Source organism: Lagopus leucura, unplaced genomic scaffold, assembly GCF_019238085.1.
Source record: "Lagopus leucura isolate 7727_CA_CO unplaced genomic scaffold, USGS_WTPT01 Super-Scaffold_100002, whole genome shotgun sequence".
In the NCBI taxonomy this organism is placed as follows: domain Eukaryota; kingdom Metazoa; phylum Chordata; class Aves; order Galliformes; family Phasianidae; genus Lagopus; species Lagopus leucura.
In genome coordinates, this window is record NW_024962263.1 from 28,328,559 (window position 1) to 28,349,380 (window position 20,822).

The 20,822-nt window shown below is 39.2% G+C and overlaps 1 protein-coding gene across 2 annotated transcripts in view; it reads right to left on the reverse strand.

Annotated features, from left to right (window-relative positions):
* Nucleotides 1–1,290: 1,290 nt before the first annotated feature.
* The window catches only part of MOCOS (molybdenum cofactor sulfurase), a 210,452-nt gene continuing 190,920 nt past the window's right edge, over nt 1,291–20,822 (reverse strand). For both annotated transcript variants that reach the window (XM_042870227.1, XM_042870226.1), the window contains exons 10-15: nt 20,462–20,543; nt 16,752–16,876; nt 16,035–16,140; nt 11,202–11,328; nt 8,771–8,875; nt 1,291–1,497 (exon numbers count right to left, since the gene is read on the reverse strand). In XM_042870227.1, the coding sequence (XP_042726161.1) occupies nt 1,351–1,497; nt 8,771–8,875; nt 11,202–11,328; nt 16,035–16,140; nt 16,752–16,876; nt 20,462–20,543 (692 nt within the window). In that variant the 3' untranslated portion in view covers nt 1,291–1,350. The remainder of the gene's footprint in view (nt 1,498–8,770; nt 8,876–11,201; nt 11,329–16,034; nt 16,141–16,751; nt 16,877–20,461; nt 20,544–20,822) is intronic.

Genomic DNA, 20,822 nt, shown 5'->3' on the forward strand with positions numbered 1-20,822 from the left:
CCCCGTCAAATCTGGCCTTGAACACAGAATCACAGAATCACAGAATCACCCGGGTTGGAAGGGACCCCAAGGATCATGTAGTTCCAACCCACCTGCCTAGCAGGGCCACCAAACATACACATTCAGATCAGGTTGCCCAGGACCCTGTCCAACCTGGCCTTAAACACGTCCAAGGACGGGGCATCCACAACCTCCCTGGGCAGCCCGTTCCAGGGCCTAACCACTCTCCTTGTAAAGAACTTCCCCCTAACATCCAACCTAAATCTTCCCTCCTTCAACTTGGATCTATTTCCCCTAGTCCTGCTATTGTCAGCCCTTTTGAAGAGTTTACTCCCCTCCTGGGTGCAGGTTCACTTCAGGTATTGATAGGCTGCAATGAGGTCACCCCGCAGCCTTCTCTTCTCCAGGCTGAACAAGCCCAACTCCCTCAGCCTGTCCTCATAGGGGGGGTGCTCCAGCCCCCTGATCATCTTAGTCGCCCTCCTCTGGACCCTTTCCAAAATCTCTATGTCAAGGGGCACCTTGACACCTCTAGGGGCAGGGCAAAAGGGGCAGATCTATTCAGGATGGAAAGGCATTTTGACTTCCATGAGTTCCCTCAAGTTGATATTCCAACATTTTGGCTATTTGAGATTGCTGATCATAAACAAAGTTTGTATAGAAATGCCCGCATGAGTTGAGAAATTTGTAATTAAAAAAAAAGGTGCCAACATCTACAAATACATAAGGAAGCAAGTGTGTGGAAAGTCATCATCTAAAAAGGATCAGGTGTAAAAGTGTCAAATGGGAATGAGAAAAAGATGTTCAGATCACATGGATGAAATTGCTTCATTAAGGCATTCCAAGACACCTTTTATCAGGTGGTCTCAGACTATATATACATCACTGTGAAAAGCTGAAAGGGCTGCTGCTGTCTCACTGCTCTTCTGCTATCCCCTCCCCACCCACACCGTTCACAAAACACAGCCTGTGTCCTCTCTCCCAGATGTGGTTTTAACAAAGCAGCATAAGGAAGTAGTAGGGTATTTTTGTGTTTACTTTCCTTCATTGAGATGTGGGTTTCTGACAACACTGTCGGACTTGTTTTGGGAGTCATCCACTATTAAGACTTGATCAAGCCTGTTGTATCCTGAAGCAATTGAGCAAAACAGAGTTATGGCTGCTGTAACCTAATCGCAAGCGAAAACATGTAGGTGAGGTGTAATTATCAAGAGTACCGCCATCTGATAATGTTTGCTGCAAGCAGAAAATTAAGACTGAAAACAGAAGCAAATGTGTGATTTTTCTTTCTTTTCAAATTACTGACTAGTGACTTGTTTTTTAAGTTGCATCTCTTCTCCGCCAAGAAATCTATCCTGAACATTTTTCTTCACTGAATGTCGGGTGTTGAATTTCTGTACTCTCCTTCAATATTGGAAGTACTTCAGATCCAACTGATAAAATACCTGGAAGGGATGAGCGCAAGGGCTGGTTCATCAGGTATATGCCAAAGTTTGTCTGAAACAAAGCAAAACATTAATTGAGATGCAACTCATGCTAAAATAATCTGATCAATAGAGGATCTCACAAACCAGATATGTTTAGAAAAATAATATTGCTTTAATAGTAAGGACGTATGTGTGATCTTAACAAGATTATTTTAATTAATTAACTACAATAGACTGGTAAACAAGAGCTAATGCCATGCTACTCAAGAAGAGTATCTTCAGTAAGTGGATAAATAGCATAGTATTTCATCATGGGTTCCATAGTACTGTGTACGTAATTCATGCTCAATTAATGACTCTTCTGGCTCCCTGACAAATGTAGTTAATCCATTTTCACAAATAATGGCTAGGTAGCACCCAGAAGATACGTATGTTCAAGCAGTGAGGAAAACTCTTGCATTTCCTACAGTGAATTATTCACTTTATAACAGAACTTTGTCTAACCTTGATGAATTTCCCTTCATTTGTTTTCATCGATATTTTAGTATATTTTACAGAAAATATTCCAAAAGTTTGTTTTATCAGGACTGCCACTTGCTATCTGTCATTAGCTGTGATGCCATCTTACATGAACATTAGAAAAACTTAGGCAAGTGTCCTCATATTGCTGAATACTAAGGAAGAAAAAGCAGGACAACTACTTCCCTTACTGACCATAAGCCTTTGCAGGCACTGAAAACCTGATTTTTGCTTCTGCACTGTTGTGTATGGTTTTAATTTTAAGCACATTAGATGTTACAGTTAAAGCTGTGAACAGCTGGCTCTGACATAGAAATGTCACAGTAAGACACATGGTGTGTTTCTGTGGTCTTGTTCCCTACATGCGAAGAATATAGATATAAAATAGCAGCAAGAAATAGTCTTTCAACCTCAGGATAACATTTTAGAAGAGTCAGAAACAATAAGAAAATAAATGATATATAAAGTAAAAAGTAAATGAATGCCGGGGATCATGTTACATTCAGAACTGATTTGTGGACTTCAGAATGTCTTTGTTCTTCAAACTGAAAAACTTGGAAAGCCAACATAAATCCTCTTGTCAATTTTTGAACAAAAGTAATTGGCTTTGGTAGGCTACAGCTGAGTGTTCCATTATCAGTCACTCGCAAGTGTAAATTAAATAAAAAAGGAAACGTGATTCATTTGGTACGTCTGAACAAACACATTTTTAAAGCAAAACTCTATCATCCTTCTCCATTATCTGATTACATTTATTGCCATTGTTTAAATCAATGATCCTGAAACTGAGGGAATTACATTTACAGGAGGTTTAGAAAAATATTTGAGGTAAAAGGAATTGCAACAAATTAAAGATAACCAAATGTATTAGCTGAATCTAAGGGTGCGTATTTGACAGACGTAAAATGAAGGCAGTCTGTTTTCTCCACTTTTTGCACTATTTAATTAAAGATATAGAAATGAGGTAACATGAAACAGCTTTTAGTCTTTGAAGAATGACTGAGATTTAAGGCTGAGGCCTTCTCTCACGTAACAGCGATGCTATAAAGCAGAGAACTATGCAAACATTGCTGCAGCATGGCTCAATTTGCATTTGTAATTCTGAACACTAAGATAGCTCCCAGATAGATATTTTTTGGCTATTTCTGCTATTCCTTCATCTCGTGGGTACTCCACATATATGTGGCATGAGTTGAGCCTGATCAGTCCCATGCTACTAATGATGTTTTCTGGATACTGGTGTCTGCAATGAGGCTCACACCTGTGGGTGTAGGGTAGATCCTATGGTCAGTGTTCCAGAATGCAATGCTGAGATATGACCACAGCACAGCAAGGTCCCAACCTAACAGCACAGTGACTGGGTTGGAACAACCACAACAGTGAAATGTCAAGTCAGTAACAGTTTCATCTAAAAGCTTGAAGCATGTATTATCCTGTTCTCGTTTTTCTCTTCTTTGTCAACGAGCTTTGGTTTCTCTGTGGACATAACTGTAGTTTTTTTCATCCTTGTGTTTAACATCCTGGATTTAATTTCCTAATGTAAAGATGACAATTGCCATAATTTAATTGCTGTAAAAAATCAGGTAATCATAAAACAAATACTGTAAAACGAGTATTGGTCTATTCTACACTACATTTCAAACAGGAAAGATTTTTTAACATCGGTGTTAATCAATTGATTTCACACATGGGAATTTTCAACATATATTTATGGCACTGATTTTTTTACTTATCTTTTTGACTAAAATACATCTTGGCAGATTGTCCAATATGGGTAATTTAGTTTGCCTTAATTCTGTTGCTTCGAATCATTTAATCAGATTTTTTTTTCTTAAAGCAATTTAAACCCTCTGTGATTATTTGAGAAAAGACAGATCAATAAATTCTATCTACAGCAGTTCTTAAATACTATTTTAATGCTGGTCATCAGTATTTTTCTACTCTGATTAGGCATGTAAGTCTTAGGACTTCTAAGGCTGGATGATGCCTGAGGAGTTTTCAAGGTGACACTGATACTGGTGGTATACTTATTTCATTATTATGCCTACTTAGATGAGGGTTTTCCTGTAATATCACTTGCATTGCTGATATCTTTATTTTCTGAATGACCGGAATTTAGCCTGTGATTACCAGAAATTGATTTTGTATCTTTCAAGTACATTTCCTTGCTCTTCTACCAATTACAAACATTGACTTAGCAAAAAACCAAACAAACCCAAACAAACAAACATCCAAACAAACAAACAACCACAAAAATTGTGCATCCTGCCTTTTGGGCTGCGTTTCAAGAGAAAGACAAAATGCAGAAAATTGTTCATTCTCCAGTTTCAGAGCTGAAAAGAGAAACTTTCAGACACAGAGATTATAGCTTGCAGAGTCATTACAACGAACTGCATAATTCCTTTGTGTTGTTGCTACCCTCTCCTGACTTCAAGGGCATCTATTCTGCTCACAGCTTCCCCAGAGCAGATGGTCAGACTGTGAGCTGTGCCACTCTGTCCATACAGGTGGCAGTAGGGGCTCTTCCTGCTGCTCTTAAACTTCATGTAAAGCTGCCCCATCAGTAAAACTGCAACACTTCACTGCTGGAATAAACAGATAAAACACACTTATTCTTGCCAACAGTGAATCACATGATAGTCATCGCACTCACTGAAAGGAGGAGTTACGAAATGCTGTCATTCTTGCATATTGTTTCAAATACATTTGCTGGAGCAACAATAAAAATATGCACTTCTAGGATATTTACTGACTGAGGAATTTCCTGGGTATGGTATCCTTTTGTAGGATGAAATGATGAAATGTGAGGTGCTACACCTGACACAAGCTGCGATGTGATGCCCTTAAGATACAGCTCCTAAGCAATTGGTTAGTTCAGACTAGCATCTGCTGGGGAAAGTGCCCTGCTAGAAGGTGTAATGAGCACATAAATGATACTGCATGCAAACACTTAGCTTTGGATGGATGAGCTCTGGATTTTGCCCTTGGATGTAGCTCTCAGCTGCTTTCTATCAGCAGATAAATTCACCTGTTCACTTCTGTTCACTTCACTCACATAACACAACCTACCTCTCTCACACAAAGGTGTAGAAAATGCAAAGATTAAACCTGAATTTTTTTTTTTTGTTTTAAATGTAAAGATATTCTTTTAGCTCTGGATTCACCAAAGCTCGTTAGCAAGGTCTTACACAACAGGGGAGTGGAAGCACTTACTTTTGACATGCTGATTTTTCATATTGGAATGAAAGGAAGGTTTTAACTTGGTAGCCCAAAAAAGACCAAATATCTTCTTTTACTGAAAATATCTAGACAGCAGAAGTTTCTACTAAGAACTGATCTGCTTTTGCACTCTGCCTTAAATAAATGAATTTCCCAGTTTAGGCACTCCTGAGAAAAGAGTAGCATATTATTTCAGAAGTCTGCTAATTACGTACATCAGTCAGTGTTTGCAAGCATTCCTGATCTTTGGACAGAAAGCACTGCAGAGTGTAAAGCAAAACGATGCATCAGATAAAAGAATTCACTTGCTCTCCTTGCTAAGGTTTCAGCAAGCAGTCCAAAGGTGCTGTATCTAATTCTGCAGGGATGAAAGCTCTCCTGGGCACAATGAGATACATAAAAGGGGATCAACAGCCCAGAGGGAAAAAACACAAACCTTTTAGTGTAGAAAGGCATATGCAACCATAATGGATTTCTCCTGATGTACAGCTATCCATACACTTATGTTGAGGCACACTGCTAACGCTATTCCCTTTGCTACCTTGATAGCAAGTCCCAGTTCACAGCACAGCTGCAAATCTACCCACAAGGCTTTCACTATTGTTAGCATTAAAGTGCATCAGGAAAACACAGAGGATGGGCAAGAATTCAGTGTTCTCTCCTTTCTGCCTGTGTTCCTTTTGCATCAGGTGGTGATGCATGTGAAACAGCATGTGGCTATTTTTACAATATTTGCTTAATGCAGTTATCTAGCCTTTTGGAGCTTCCTGCTGTAACAGAGAGCTCTGCCACAGAAGGAAAGCTCGTTTTTTCCCTTCTCAGTCCAAAATTACAGAAGGAATTCTTAATGAACGCTTCTTCAGAACGGATGGCAGAAGAATTTGAGTTTGCTTTGCAGAGGTGATTACATTTTATTTCAAACAATGCAAAAAAAGGTTTTACATAAAGTAGTTGGCTAGCCTTCATTGCTCTGCTGTATGCTTATTAGGAAACATGCAAACTGCTTGTGTGGCTAATTAGAGTAGCTGGTTCTGACTTTCAGCAATAATCCATCCATGCAAAGCCTGAATATTTCAGCTTGGAGCAGCAAGTGCTCAGAGTCTCAGAAGAGTGATGAAAAATATCATTTCAGAAAAAAATATTAACCCAGCTCTGACAAGCCTTACTTTATTTATGTCATTCTTGAAGTACATTGGCAGAGTCCTTAACATCCTGGAAACTAAGTAACTATAATGGCCTTTCAAAAATATCAGTTACACCAGTACTAGGAAATTAGCCTAAATTGTACTCGCTGCGTTTGTTTGTTGCAGTTGGATTTGTGTTACTGACAGCTGAGAACAAACACTGCTAAATTCCTTCACTGAATCTGCGTTTAATTAAAAAAAAGTCTAAAGTGACGTCAGGTACATGAATCCTCAACAGAAAAGCATTTGCTTCAGACATAAGTCACCAAAGGATTAGCTCTGCAATTTAGCAAAGCCACAGGAACTCAATGTTTCTCCCTCCCCAGTATTTACTGTGCAAGGTTTAGATGAATGTCCTCTGCCAGTTCTGCATAGCACACTGCAGATGCCACAGTCCTCAGGTACTGCTGACTGATAAGCAGCTGGTGACCATCACTCCACAGATGACTTGGAGGAGCAATGGGCTATGATGTCTTCACAGACACATTCAGCTCAGATTACCTCACTTGGCTGTCAAGCATACCCAGAAGACTTGGCCCTGTACAGAGCAGGGCATGTTCACAAGAGTCCTTCTGCCAGCAGTGCTGAGAGTAATCTTTGGCTGAAAGCTGGGAAAAATAAAAAGCTGATGGCCTTGTTCTTTGCAGTGTGGATATCTTTGCACAGCTGTGAGAAGGGAAGCACTGCTCTGCTGTGAATAGCAGCATGGTTCTCTGCAGTGCCTTGCCATGCCCTGCTCCTTTTATTTGACACCAGGTTCTCAAGAGGCTGGGCTGCTTTCATTGCCTTAATTCCATATGAATGAGTCCTGTGGTTCTAGGACAAGAAAATCTTTGCATTCCCAGAGTTAACCTGAACAAAAGAGAAGTTCATCTCTGCTGTGGGAAACATGCAGAAGATGCTGTGCCTCTCCTGAGAATCTGTCTTTGAAGTGTCGCTGCCACTTGAGGAGGACACCAAACACAGATTACTGTCCTTCTACAGAGGCTTTCAGTTATAATCTAGCAAAACCTACGCGGGAGAGAAAGCCCTCCCTGCCCCATGTGGCAGCTGGGCAGCATCCCAACCCAGAAAGTATCCCAGATGTTCCAGATTTGATTCACCATGACTTGGAGAGGTCTCACTCTCAGGCCACCCACTACGATTAGGTTCTCATCTCCCATGCAACATATACCCTCTCAGAGAGTGGTGAGGTGCTGACACAACTGCCCAGAAAAACAGTGGATGCCCCATCCCTGGAGGCATTCAAGGCCGGATTGGATGGGATTCTGGGCAGTCTAATCTGGTGGGGGGCATGCCTGCTCATGCCAGAGATTGGAACTCGATGGTCTTTAAGATCCCTCCCAGCCCAAGCCATTCTATGATTCTATGATATGTGCTGCAGCAATCAGGATGCCAGCCTGCTGTGCAGCCCCAAGCCGTCTCAGGCCAGCAGGAAGCAGTGCCAGCAGGCAGCTTGAACCACTCGCCCCTCCCCACCTCAGTTTGCACCAGGCAGTTGGCTCCAGGATGGAGCTGGCGGAGCTATTCCCCAATAACACTCATTGAACATGTAGCTCTTTCTTTGCATAGTGAGCCATTGAGACAAATAGATTTTGTTTTGTTTTTAAACAAAAAATGCATTATTTGTAACTTGTTGTGCACCCTTTGGGTGAATAATTTGCAACCTGTTCGTTATGTCTCTGTGCTGTGCACAGTCTCTGGTGTCTGGCTGTTATTGGCGAGGCTATTGGCACTGACTGCCTTCCCTTTTACAAGAGAAGCTTAACAGCAATCAGTGAATTCGTAGTAAGAATTTTCAGCTAAAAAATGCTTCTGAGATTTATGAAGCTCTTGGGATGCTGAACTAGCCATTGTCTGAGCACTCTCATTTCTAAGAATTAATGCAGCCTGAGGAAACCCAACAACTCCAGACCAGCGCCTGTGTTTCAGACCTATTCCTCACTCACATTCCTGATCAGTCACTCTCCATTTGGATTATATTCGCGTCTGCTCTGGGTTACCTAAGCCTTTTTTTCTCAGCAAGAATAATGTTTAGTCTCAAGAGCTAATTGTTTTGTCACAAGTTCACACTTGGTGATTTTTCTTCACATTTCTCTTCTGGAATGACATCAGCACACTGTCTTGTATTTTCCAAGACCAAAACAAACATGTTGTAAAGCAGTACATGCAGAATAAAAGCAAGCACAGTGAAAAACAATGCACATTTATAGTCAGTTCCTGAATAAAAGATAGGTTGAGAATTTTGGGAGAATAAGCCATATCATATCTGGGTTGTAAGTCTATCCTCTTTTGACTGAAAAAACAAATGATAATGATTAGCTGAAGAACTTAACAGTGAGTATTCTCTCAGCAGGTATTCCACTATGCATGCAATGCACTTCATCTTTCTGTGCAGCTCTTCTAGAGCAATGTACTGACCTTTTTACCCCTGGCAGCAGACAGAGACTGCAGAAATTCTTTGTTTCGTTCCCCAGACTGTTGATCAATGCAGATTACTTGACATCTGGTACATGGACCCACAACCTGAAATTTCAGTTAAAGAAGGGTCACTGCTATATCAAAACAGTACACTGTGGAACAGTACAAGCTTACAACTAGTATAATACTGCAAAAACATGTCTTCCACATACTTTTCCTTTGTTTCTTTAGGCTTTAATTATGTAAGGGGTCAGTCCTGTTCACCTCATGTAGGTACATTTTCAAAGAGTCCACTTGCAAAGGTCTCGCTGAATTTTTAGTTCCTTTTTTCTTTCCTTTTCCTTTCTTTTTAGGGAAAACTTTCCCAGAGAAAGAAACATATCTGTATTTCCTGATGGCTTGACTTAATCTGTGAGCTGACAGGACTACTTGCCCAAAGTAGAACTGAGTTTAAAATTAAGCCAAGTCCTCAGGATTTACCAAGAAGAGGATTTTTTTTTTTTTTCATTTTATTTTATTCTTTTGAACATAGGAAGCTCCATACAAACAAGCAGAACAATTCTTTATGGTAAAGGAGTGATGCAGCAATCAAACAGGTTGCCCAGAGAGGTTGTGGAGTCTCCTTCCGTGGAGATATTCAAGATCCACCCGGACATTTGCCTGTGCAACCTGTGGTAGGGAACCTGCTTTAGCAGGGGATTGGACACAATCTCTTGAGGTCCCTCCCAACGCCTGCCATTCTGTGATTTTCTTGGAGCTAAACTAACAGGCTTTACACTGTTTATGTGCAGTTGAAATGCACAATATCCCATACACTTTCTTATATGTATGGAACTTGTAGACAAACAGAATGTAAAATGTGAATTTTCACAAGTCTATCGTCAGAAAGGGTACTGAGATCCGCAAATCTAACATCATATATAATACAGAGTGCTGTTCCTAAAGTTAATTCCTGTTTGTAATAGGGTGCATTTTTAGGGTGGACAAAAAGCCTGCCATGAGTTACTTCTTCTAAAACATTAAAATGAAGAACAGTTTTGCTTACTACTGCACCCCAAGCTTTAGCAAAGCTCTACATGTTAGAAAATAACTGTTCCTTAAAATATCTTAATATAAGTTTTTCAATTTTGTAAAATTTGTCATAACATTTGAATAGGGCAAATAATTTAACCTTACACTGCAAATATTTTTATGTGCTGCTCTGAAGAGCTATTTGATTTCTTTGAGGTACACCTAGAACTGTTTGTACAACTCTTCAGAGTAGGCATTAAAATCATACATTTGTTTCTACTTTTTCATGATTTGCAACAACTTTAATATTTTATTAAAAGAAAAACAACACAAGAGAAGAAAATATTTTACCCCACTTTGCTCTGTTCAATACTGTATTCTACTGTGTTTCTGGCATCAAGCACCTGAAGAAAATTTTCCTGAATTTTCTTCAACTCACATTGCAGCTTACTGATCAAAGTATACACAAAGAAAGGAGAAGATAAGTCATTTTCTACCTTTACTGAAAAAACAGCCTTTCTATTTCTTAAAGTATGCTGACCAGAAACAATTAGGAATAATTCCTATCTCAGTTTCTAGATCTGGCCTTAGCACTTCTCTTATTCACATCCTTCATTGTCATTCCTTAGCAAACAATGAATTGCTGTTTCACATCCTTGACAATTCATTTACAAACATATATTTCATATCTAAGAATGAGGTAAATTCAATACAACATGTAACAAATATATTCATTTTTTCCTTAGGTTTCATGTACAGCTTCTTCATGGACCTTTGCTTGCATTTTTTCTAAAAAGTATTTCCTTGCCAACAAAGTCTAACTTGTTAGCATTTTCCTTACAGTACAAAGCACATCACATTGTGAGGTATGATATGAAACATAATATAAGAAACAACCTTACCTAAGGCTAGACTTAGAAACACGTCTTGAATGGAGATTAAATGCATATACCAGAGAGCAATGGACAGTGATCACTCACTGGAATTCACGTCCAGGCTTCTGGCAATCACTACAACGACTGATGTGCAGCGATCTGAGACTGCATTTAGATGATCATACTTGAGAGCAACTAGTATTCTCTTGTTACATGCTTGCTCAATATTTGCTGCAAACCCTACCTTAAAAAAGTGATTACTTTTTTCCTCAGCTGGATGGAGATGAGAAATATTATGAATTATGAAATTTGTAAAAAAAAAAAAAAAAAAAAAAAGTAGAGAAATACATCAAAACCACTCAGTCACTTTGCAGCATGTTTGCCAGGGGTCACAGCATGGTTTTTTGGCACCTTCATAAATTTCACCTGTACACAAATCAAGTTGCCCATGTTCAAGCCAAAGCTTCGCAAGAATTGCCCAATCTCCAGTGGGCAAAATGCTTTGTGACAGAATAGGAATTTAGACAATGGAGATAAGTTTGCACCTGGAATCCCAGAGAACCTATTGAGATCTCAGCCCACTCTTCTTCTTCAAAGGATTCTGGTGCACTGATGACAATGTTGGCACGGAAACGTCGGATTAATTCCTCTATTTCCAATGGCTCTTTCAATCTATAACACAGAGTTCACAATGGAAGAGAAAAAGCAAGCTTAGTTAACGTGTTCTGCACTAGATTTTTGTGCTGTAAGAAGCTAGTGGCTAATAGAATTCATCAACTGTTTTTTCCAGAATATCTTGGATCAAGTTTTATTACAAAGGTAATAAAAGAGGCACAAAGTATTCTACTATAACTTGTAATCAACTGGGTGGTTTCTTCAGAGCTGTAGCCCTGTAAAGTACTGTAAGGAAGGCAGGAAAACATTCAGCAATTAAAAACAACGCACATAAAAAAAACTTCTTTACTAGTTACATGTAAAAATAATGGTAGCAAATAAAAAGATCTTTTGACTAAGTTATCAATTGATGATTAAATGCTTCTAACAAGAAAGCAAATACAAGCATGTTCTGCACATGCTGTAGTTGAAAAAGGGACAAAACCAGCAGATGCTCAAGGCCAGTAAAGGCATTTTATGAGAGAATATATTCCCCATATTATTATTTGTCTGTAGGCTGCAGCAGATTGCACCAAATGACAGATGTTTAGAACAAAAATTAATCTCTGTGAGGAGATATCTCCACCTCTTCACAAGCATTAGAACTGCCAGAGTACAGATTTGTGTCAGTGCTAAGAACATATATGTGGGAGACAGAGCAGCAGACTGCATATAAATATCAGAAAGCTGGCTGCATCTTTGAATTCTTCATTCTCTTTCCACAGGAGAACTCTACCAGTATCATAAAAAATGACAGCCCTAAAATTTGTGAGGGAGGCTCTCTGAGTACTACTATTAGTGGGAAAAAGCATTTCATTTTGCATTAGCCGTGGTGGACATGAACAACTTTCTATGTTTTATCAGCTGTGTTCTGAGAACTTTTGCACCTGAAATGCTCCAGCAGAGATCATAACTTGGGTAAGTAATGGAAAAATCATTCTGCTCTAGAGAAAAAAAAGTTTTAAAAACAGAGAAGCATTTTGAAATTTTTGTTTTAATTAAAATAAGGGAAAAAAAAGTAAACTCAATGCATGGGAAAAACTCTTCCCATCAAACAATCCTGGCAGAATAGGTCTGCTACATGAAAAAACTTGATTTTCTTTAAAACAGTCTAGATGATCCTCTTTAGCAGATGAATGTGCATGAGGATGAACTGATCTCCAGTCAAACTACACAACCTTGGCTCCTACAAACCTTCACTGTCCACTGAGCTGTGAGGAGCCTGGGGATAGAAAGTGCAGATTTCCCTAGAGATCCTGCGAGCAATCCCATGGCTGAGATACAGCTTATCATGATTGCAGTAGGTAAGTGCAGACTATGCTGATGCTGAGACTTACAGGGGAAAATAGCAGTCAGCCATGAAACAGTTCAGTTACACCATTTGGTTTCCTGATTTTACTGTGGAGTGTCTGTGGACAACTGGCAGAAAGGAGTGCTGTGTACAGACAGCTTTCAATGCATTTTGTGACAGATTAGTTCCATGCTGGTATTAAGGGGTGCATCAAAGGCCCTGGTAACCTCATAGCTAAGTCTATCATGTTCTGAACCAGCTGCTAAAAACTACTTCTATGTTTGACTTCCAGCTCTTGATGCTGCTTCTCCAAGACTCCAATATCCACACTCTTTCTCTCCTTGCTCAGTCTCACGTCCAAAACACTTGAACTCTCCCATGTTTATCCCCAGTCCTCAGAACTGCTTGTAACTACTTGGCAGCATGTATCTGAGTGAATTCCTGTTATTTCCTCTCTCTAAAAACATGAATCAGTTGGGTGGAAGCATCTTCATCCTGTAAATCTCAGCATGGATCTGTTGTGAAAATCAGTGTAATTTGCCAAAGTTAGCTTGAGTACTTAGGACTTACCACAGCAGCGGGTCCTGCAATGCAGAAAGCATTCCATATATTTAACAGAAACTGAAAATGATTATTTGCACCTTCAGGAAAATATTTCTATCAGGAACATTTGCACAGGCCAAATCATGGGGATTTTCATGGAGGTAACCTCTAAAGGCAACAGCAGAGGTGAATGTCTCTTTACACATGTAGTTTTCCACCAGCACCTTACATTCTAATTTATAATTAAACTCCTGATATTGTTTTAGATCACCTTTCAAGAGCCAAGTGCAAAGGAAGATTAATTTTTACTTACTACAGAATATGCATCACAGAGAAACTGTTAAAATTCAACTGCAGTTTGAAAGAGTTCTATAAATCTTAGCAGGTTTCCATTAAACTTACATGCAAGATGCTAACTCATATTTAAAAAAAAAAAAAAAAAGAGTAATTTAATAAAGATCCCTATATGCAGATTCTTCAAAGTTTATTGCATAGTTCAGAATTCGGAAAGTTTGTATGGCAATGATTGAGTAGCAGTGAGGAATGATGATGCTGTACATCAATAATTAGGCATTAGATTAGATGTTAGGAAAAAATTCTTTGCTGTAAGGGTAGTGAGAAACTAGAACAGTTGCCCAGAGAAGCTGTGGATGGCCCATTGCTGAAAGTGTTCAAGGAAAGCTGAGCAGGACTTTGAGCAGCCTGACGGTAGGTGTCCCTGAACACGGCAGAGAGGTTGGAACTACATGATTTTTAAGGTGCCTTCCAACCCAAATCATTCTGTGATTCTATTATGCTGAATTAATTTCCTCAGCATCCTGAGAAAGCACAGTATGGAAAAATAAGGAGGGGTCTTCCAACCTGTGCTGAAAATTGGGAAGCAAAATACTTGTCAGGCCCAGTGGCAGCTCCGGTCATGTCTGGAGTATCCTTTGAGAAAAAGGAGATTATGCTGTACTGAAGAGAGTGCTGCAAGATATTAGGTGCAAAAACAGTGGATCGTCTGACATCACATGTTGCAAAGTTCCCTGTCCTCCTCCTCCTGTCATTTGCTGCTCCCTCTGGTGCCTTACTCTTTCTCTGTGCACTCAAATATCATACGTGGAAAGTTCCCTCACTGGAGCCCACATGGAAAATGTCCAGTGTGAGTAAGGGATACCTGCAAGCATTGTTTTCCCAAGGAGGTGTAACCCAGCCAGTCAAGCCTCAAAAAAAGGTAATAATCATTGAGAAAAGGTACTCAAAGTATTTGAGAGATGGACAGATTCAAACTTCTGCCAGGCATTTTTCCCAGAGGGAAACTGTCCTGATAAGTCAAGATTGTTCAATTGTTCAACTGTCTCCTAAAGAAAGAAGGAAACGCAAGCTGATCTGTACTGATGTTCATCGCAGTCTGTGGTTTTAAGTCCTGAAGTCATATATGTATCCTCCTACAGCTATGTATACATATATATATAGCAATAACACTAGGACAACAGACAATGATTTTAAACTAAGACGGGGGAGATTTAGGTTAGATACTAGGAGGAAGTATTTCATGCAGAGGATGGTGACGCACTGGAACAGGTTGCCCAAGGAGGTTTTGGATGCCCCATCCCTGGAGACATTCAAGGCCAGGCTGGATGTGACTCCAGGCAGCCTGGTCTAGTAGTCAGTGGCCCTGCACATAGCAGGGGGGTTGAAACTAGATGGTCTTTGAGGTCCTTTTCAACCCAGGCCATTCTATGATTCTATAAACAAGAATTTCAGTGCAGAGAGACATGTAGGTGGGTGACTACAGGGAAAGAAGATGTCTCCAAGCAGACACAATAGTTTGGTGAAACAAGGAAAGGGGGACATGAGCTCAGAGAAGAAACATATATGGTATGGAAGAATGGAAGAAACAACAATGATGGAATTCCAGCCTGTCCTTTGTTACACTCGAGAAATAGTTTCAGTTTATGAAAATATAATTAGCGTTGGGTGTCTTAACTTTAAATCCCAGTCTAGCTGAAGTGTTTTGTTTGCTGCCTTTATCTCTCATTTCTGTACAGTAATATTATCTCTCACTTCTGTACAGTAATACAAAATTCAATAAATAAACAAAGTAAGCACAGTCCAGCAAATAGTTCTAAAATATTTCTGTATAATCAATAGATATCAGGATGTTATAATCACAATATAATTGTATAATCAATAGATATCAAGATGCTATAATCACAATATAATCAAGAGAGTTAGGCAAAATAGACAACGATCACAAAAAGAGAATAAGTGGAAGAGCTTACCCTTCAGCTGAGCTCACCACAAAACACCAAGAGAGGTGATCTCCAGAAGAGATCCTTCCCCTCTGGTAGCCAGCTCTTAAATAGGTCTAGGAGCACAGGTGAATTGCCTTCACCTCTGCTCCTCTGGCTGACTCACGGCTCGCCTCAGGTGATTAATCAGAGGTTCAGGCCGTGACTCAGCAGTTCCCATACAATTTCTATTGTGAACGTTTCTCTAAATCTGAAACTTTCCTATAGGAAGAAGTATTTCAGTAAGTAACAAGACTTTATATTTTCATCTAACAGGTTACTTATGTTAAGGAAAACTAACTTATCCACATTCTTTCCACAAACAGAAGCTGACTGATTCCTAATGGTCCCCCAGCATCAGACCAACTGTCAAGAGGCTTGTTAAAAGTTCTCCTAAAGATGACTGGTAGGCAGTTTATATCTGAGTATTTAACTCAAGTTTTCAGAAGCATTTCAGGAGTGAGTAACTACAGTAGTTTAGTACCTATATATTTGTTGAACACTGAAAAGTACATGCCTCTAAATTTTGAGATAAAACAATTATAATGGTATCTTCTGGCAAGATTCTGGAATCCAGGACAGCTGAAAGATATTTGAAGACAAAAGAATCTTACCTTGGAGCAACATGTTCTTTCAGCTGCAGAATGCTGGCTGCATTTATCAGGAGGTATTGAGCTTCATTCACAAGAGAGAGCGAGATGCTTGTAGCACATGTCAGACCTACCAAAAATCAATCCTGTATTATACAGTGATGGATAATCAGGAAGACTATAATAGTAGTTTCATTTTTCCTTTGACCTCTTATTCTTTCTCATTAAAACATTTCTCACTGGGCTCCAGACACTAAAGAAAGATTCCAGGAATCCTCTCAAAACTGCAAATTGTAATGATACAATGCATTTAGAAACTGACATACAGCCGAGATTTTACCAGTTTTAAAATCATTTACAACAGCAACATCTATGGGTTTTCAGTGCTCTTTCAATTTGATTGCTTTTATTAAAAAAAAAAAAAAGAAGTATAAAAATACATTATTTTTATAGATTTTTCATCACCATTTCTCAAAATGATCATTGGATTTCCAGATAAAATCATTGTAGTGATGATAAAAAAGAAAGACGGAGGTATTTGTGCATTTTCACCAGATGAAAGCAAGAGAAGGGCAGCAAAAGCAGAGCACAGGTATAAATGTACCCATAGAAGCCTACTAGATCAATATCTCATGACTCTTGCCCCTTTTATCAAGGAAATTTTATACTCAGTGTTAAGTCAATGACTCCATATTTACTACGTGAGCTACCACTTTTTTTTTTTTAAGATTGACAACAAACCTCTTGTATTTTTGTGTTGCGCGTCATTTTTCCCATCTGGACTTTGTCTTATCAAGCGACACGGACGACCAAGAAATGTAGAGAACCAGGCAGCAGTTCTTTCTCCACAGTCATATGTTTTCACCCTATCATGAGATCACCAAAACATTAACTTGCAAAACTGAAGACAAATAACGAAGATGCTTATTCTGTATAATTTTATTTCCCAATTTCCTCAGCTCTACTCTGTTAGTCTTAATATTCATGAGATCTAATTTGGTATATCAGACCAACAATTATCGCAGAATAAACTATTATGTAATTGTGGTTCACAAGACAATGACTCTGAGGTACAGTAACTGGTAGTCCATACTAAAGCATTACAGTGAAGTGTTATGGAAAAGTTACTCACTGGTATGTACTTTATCCTCCACTAGTAGAACCCATGTAGCGGTTTTTCTCAACCTAAAGATGGTTCCTATTACTAGTAATCTGTCTAGTGAGTTACGCAACATTTGCCTTCTTTACCTGCATCTAAGCTCTACTAACAGGGTTTTTAGATCACTGCTCTCATTTCAGAAAGTACACAGATCAGACCTATTTGCAATTAGCATCCTCGGCCCAGAGTCATCTTCATTTCAATTGTCTAAAAACAGGGCATCTAGTTTTAGCTAATTGTCTGGGTTTCCCTCACAGAAAATAGAAAGAAATAACTACTTTGCATCTATATCAGATCTCAGGATGGGACGACTCTTACTCCAGGTGTGTTTTTTTAACTACATTTTGACTGATGTCTAACCGTTAAGTGCCATGAATAGGTGAGAGGAATGTAGATTCTCATGACCATCTAGGCAAGATTCTTGTAATAAGGAAAGTGAAGTAGCAGTGGTCCTGTGCTCACCTTGCTTTCCTACCCAGACAAAAAAAGCTGAATGGTGACTCTCTTCTTTGTGAAACAAGAAAACAGCTCCACATGGTAAAAGATGTTAAGCCCTAAGATTGAGAGAGGAATTGACTTGGCTTTATGAAATGTACCGTGTGTTCAATCAAATTGGACAGGTAGAAAGCCAGGAAAAGTGATATCAAGAGATTTTATAATCCTGCAGGGATCAGATATGCCTTCAGCTGCTGATCTGAATTTTTACTGAGATGCAGCTGAGCATCTGTCTCCCCAGTCTGAGACTGGACAGATGCCCACCTGATGCATTTAGTCAATGATGTCCTAAAGCTGAAATGAAAAAATGGCACTGTGGCTAGAACTGGGGACAAAAGGTGAATCTCCACATGATATTCATAACCTGAAGTGAGCAGTTCTTGTGTCCTCACTGCTCACTGTGTTAGGGAGAAGGCAGCTAATGAGAAGACATGAATCTTTCATGATCACAGTACAGGAGAAACAAATTCCCCAAATAGTTTTTCCCACCCAAACAGAGGTGCTAGAGGTATTTCAATTTTCTGCTGAGCCAACTGCTTAGCTGCCTGCTGGAATGTAATACTGCATAAATCAGGATGAAAATTTGTCCCTCTTTTTTATTTGCTTTCTCTTTTGAGTCACAGTAGCTAAGTTAGAGACGCACAGCATTCTGAATAGTTCATCAAATGTCACCATGTGGTTTTTGTATTTCAAGACTCCAGGGTTTTCAAATTGCTTTCCCTTATTGCCAGACCATTTTCTGAGCAAGGACCATTGTCTCTTCAAGGTCCTTTTCAAAGTTCTGTTGTAATTCAAGTCCATTCATTTTCTGTTTGTTTTTATTTTTGTCAAGTATTACTTTACATCTGTCAGTATTACATTTCATTTGCAGCATGTCAGACAGTTTGTAAAGCGGGGCCTCGTCCTCAGATTTTACTTGCTGTCTGCCTTGAGCTCCCCACTCGTTGCATTATTATGTCATTCAGCTTCAGTGCCTTACAGCTGGTCCCTCTGGCTTGGTAATTTATAGAACAAGAAACAAGGACAGATGAAGTCTGAATACTGATCCCAAGGGATAGAATACTTATATTCACCCATAACAGGTTCAGTTCACCTTGTTTTTAACTATACCTTTGTCTTCTTCTATCATAAATATCCTTACCTTGACTTTTTTGATACCGTGTCTGTGTTCCTGCCTATTTCAGCAAAGCACTAACCCTGAGTACTTGGAGTTTTCTGCAGCACCCATAAACTTAACACTAGCTTCTATGAGTACTTTCATCTGCTCTCTGTTAGATGTACTAAAAAGCCCCGTCACTCCAATGTGTGCAAAGCCCTGTTTTGCTCCTATTTCTCAATTCTAGGCCCTGGAGGCTCCCCTGTGAAACATGGGAACATGGTATCAGTGTTGGATCTCTGAGAATGTGGGGAGCCTCATGAATTTTGTCCACTCATTTAGCTTTATTTACTGCCTTATTTATTTGCCTATCACAGTCTTTGTCTTGTATCTCCCCTTTCCTCACCACTTCATCCTTTTCTTCCTCCTCAGAACTCTAAGCTGTCTCCCACAAAAATTTCCCGCTTCATGCATTAAAATAGCACAGTCACTGACATGAAAGACATACTGTAATATATGGCATGACAACAAAACATATAGACACAGAGAAAAAGACAACCTAGGCTATTTTACAGCAGCACCTGTAATAGATGGGCTAACCATGGGGAGCCGAAGGATGAATCAACACTAAGGGAAGTGGGACAGATGGTTAAAACAAATGACTCTTGGGTGAATTCCACCACCTGAGGAAAGTATTATTCTGAGACAACAATCCTCTTTATCACCATCTGAATAACTAGTGGAAAAGAAGGAGAAGATCATTTCCTCCATGGCTCCATTGGGAAAATGGCCAGGACTTCTGATGGCTTGTTTATGTTACCCTCATAAAAGCCAATCCAGGGTTACAAATAACCTGCATACATTGGTCAAAAGACTAAAGGAATCTGTAAATTATTCTTTCAGTTGGGGTTACCAAAAGACATGGGGAAAACAAATGTAGCAATAAATGCAAATATAATTTAGGAAGGCATCTGGAACACTGCCAGTCATTCAGAAAAACTTTTGGTACTGGGATGTACTTAGCAAATATAATGGATAAATGCTTAATTCATTGATAGGAAATTAATTTATTCATAATGTTATATTTCACTGAGGTGCTAAGTCTTTTGATTTAGAGTTGATCATATTTCACATACTCACCTGCAATCCTCCTAGGCTTGTTAAAGGGACACTGATCAACATGGATGGTCAAAACAAAATTAAAAAGGCTTGTACATATAAGGAAAGCTGTTTCTAACTTCAGTGGGTTCTAGCAAATTTGAATCAGTTCAGTGAGAAATGGGCAAAGCTGCCAGCATCATTACTGTCAAATGAATGAGCTGAATTTCTAGAGTCCTGCTGAGGTTCCTGTTTGACATTTGGAAGCAAGAGGTGACATCCTTCCCTTTTCTCATCCTTGGAAAATGTAAAACAAAGATCTCTCTTACTCAAGTTAGTGCCATGTCATCAGTCTCTTGTAACCTTCTCATTTAACTCCCTCTTCATTAATGTTGTTACTTACTGTTTTCTACCAGACATGTGTTCATGCCAAATTATTTATCTCAAACTGTCCTCTCCTGGCCCCCTAACTCACTGAACATTTATTGCTTTCTATCTTCCCTCACTTTTATTAAAGGACTTTGCCCCTTAGTGTCTATCTGATAATGTTCTTAGTTTTACTGCAATGATTTTTGGTTTGGTTTCCTCTCTGCTCTCACTCACCTGTGTGAACAGACTTTACTCTCACAGATCACAGCCTCTTTTCCAATATTTTCTTCTAGTGATACAGATATTGGATCCATGCCTAGATAGATAAAGAGAAAACCAAATTAAAAAACATTTATGTAGAATCATACAATAATGAATAAAATGCCTATGTTTGCACCTGTTCACAATCACAGCAGCCTCCCACATTCTCTGCGACAAAAATCCTCTCTTCCTTTTTGCTAGAATTATATTCTCTGCCTGTAGGTGGCTCCAAATGACAATGCAAAGAGAAAAGGCTGCAGATGACCTTGGTACCCAAGCCACGCTGAGGAATACACTGCTTCAGCTTTGAATAACTTCATTTTTTGTGAATCTC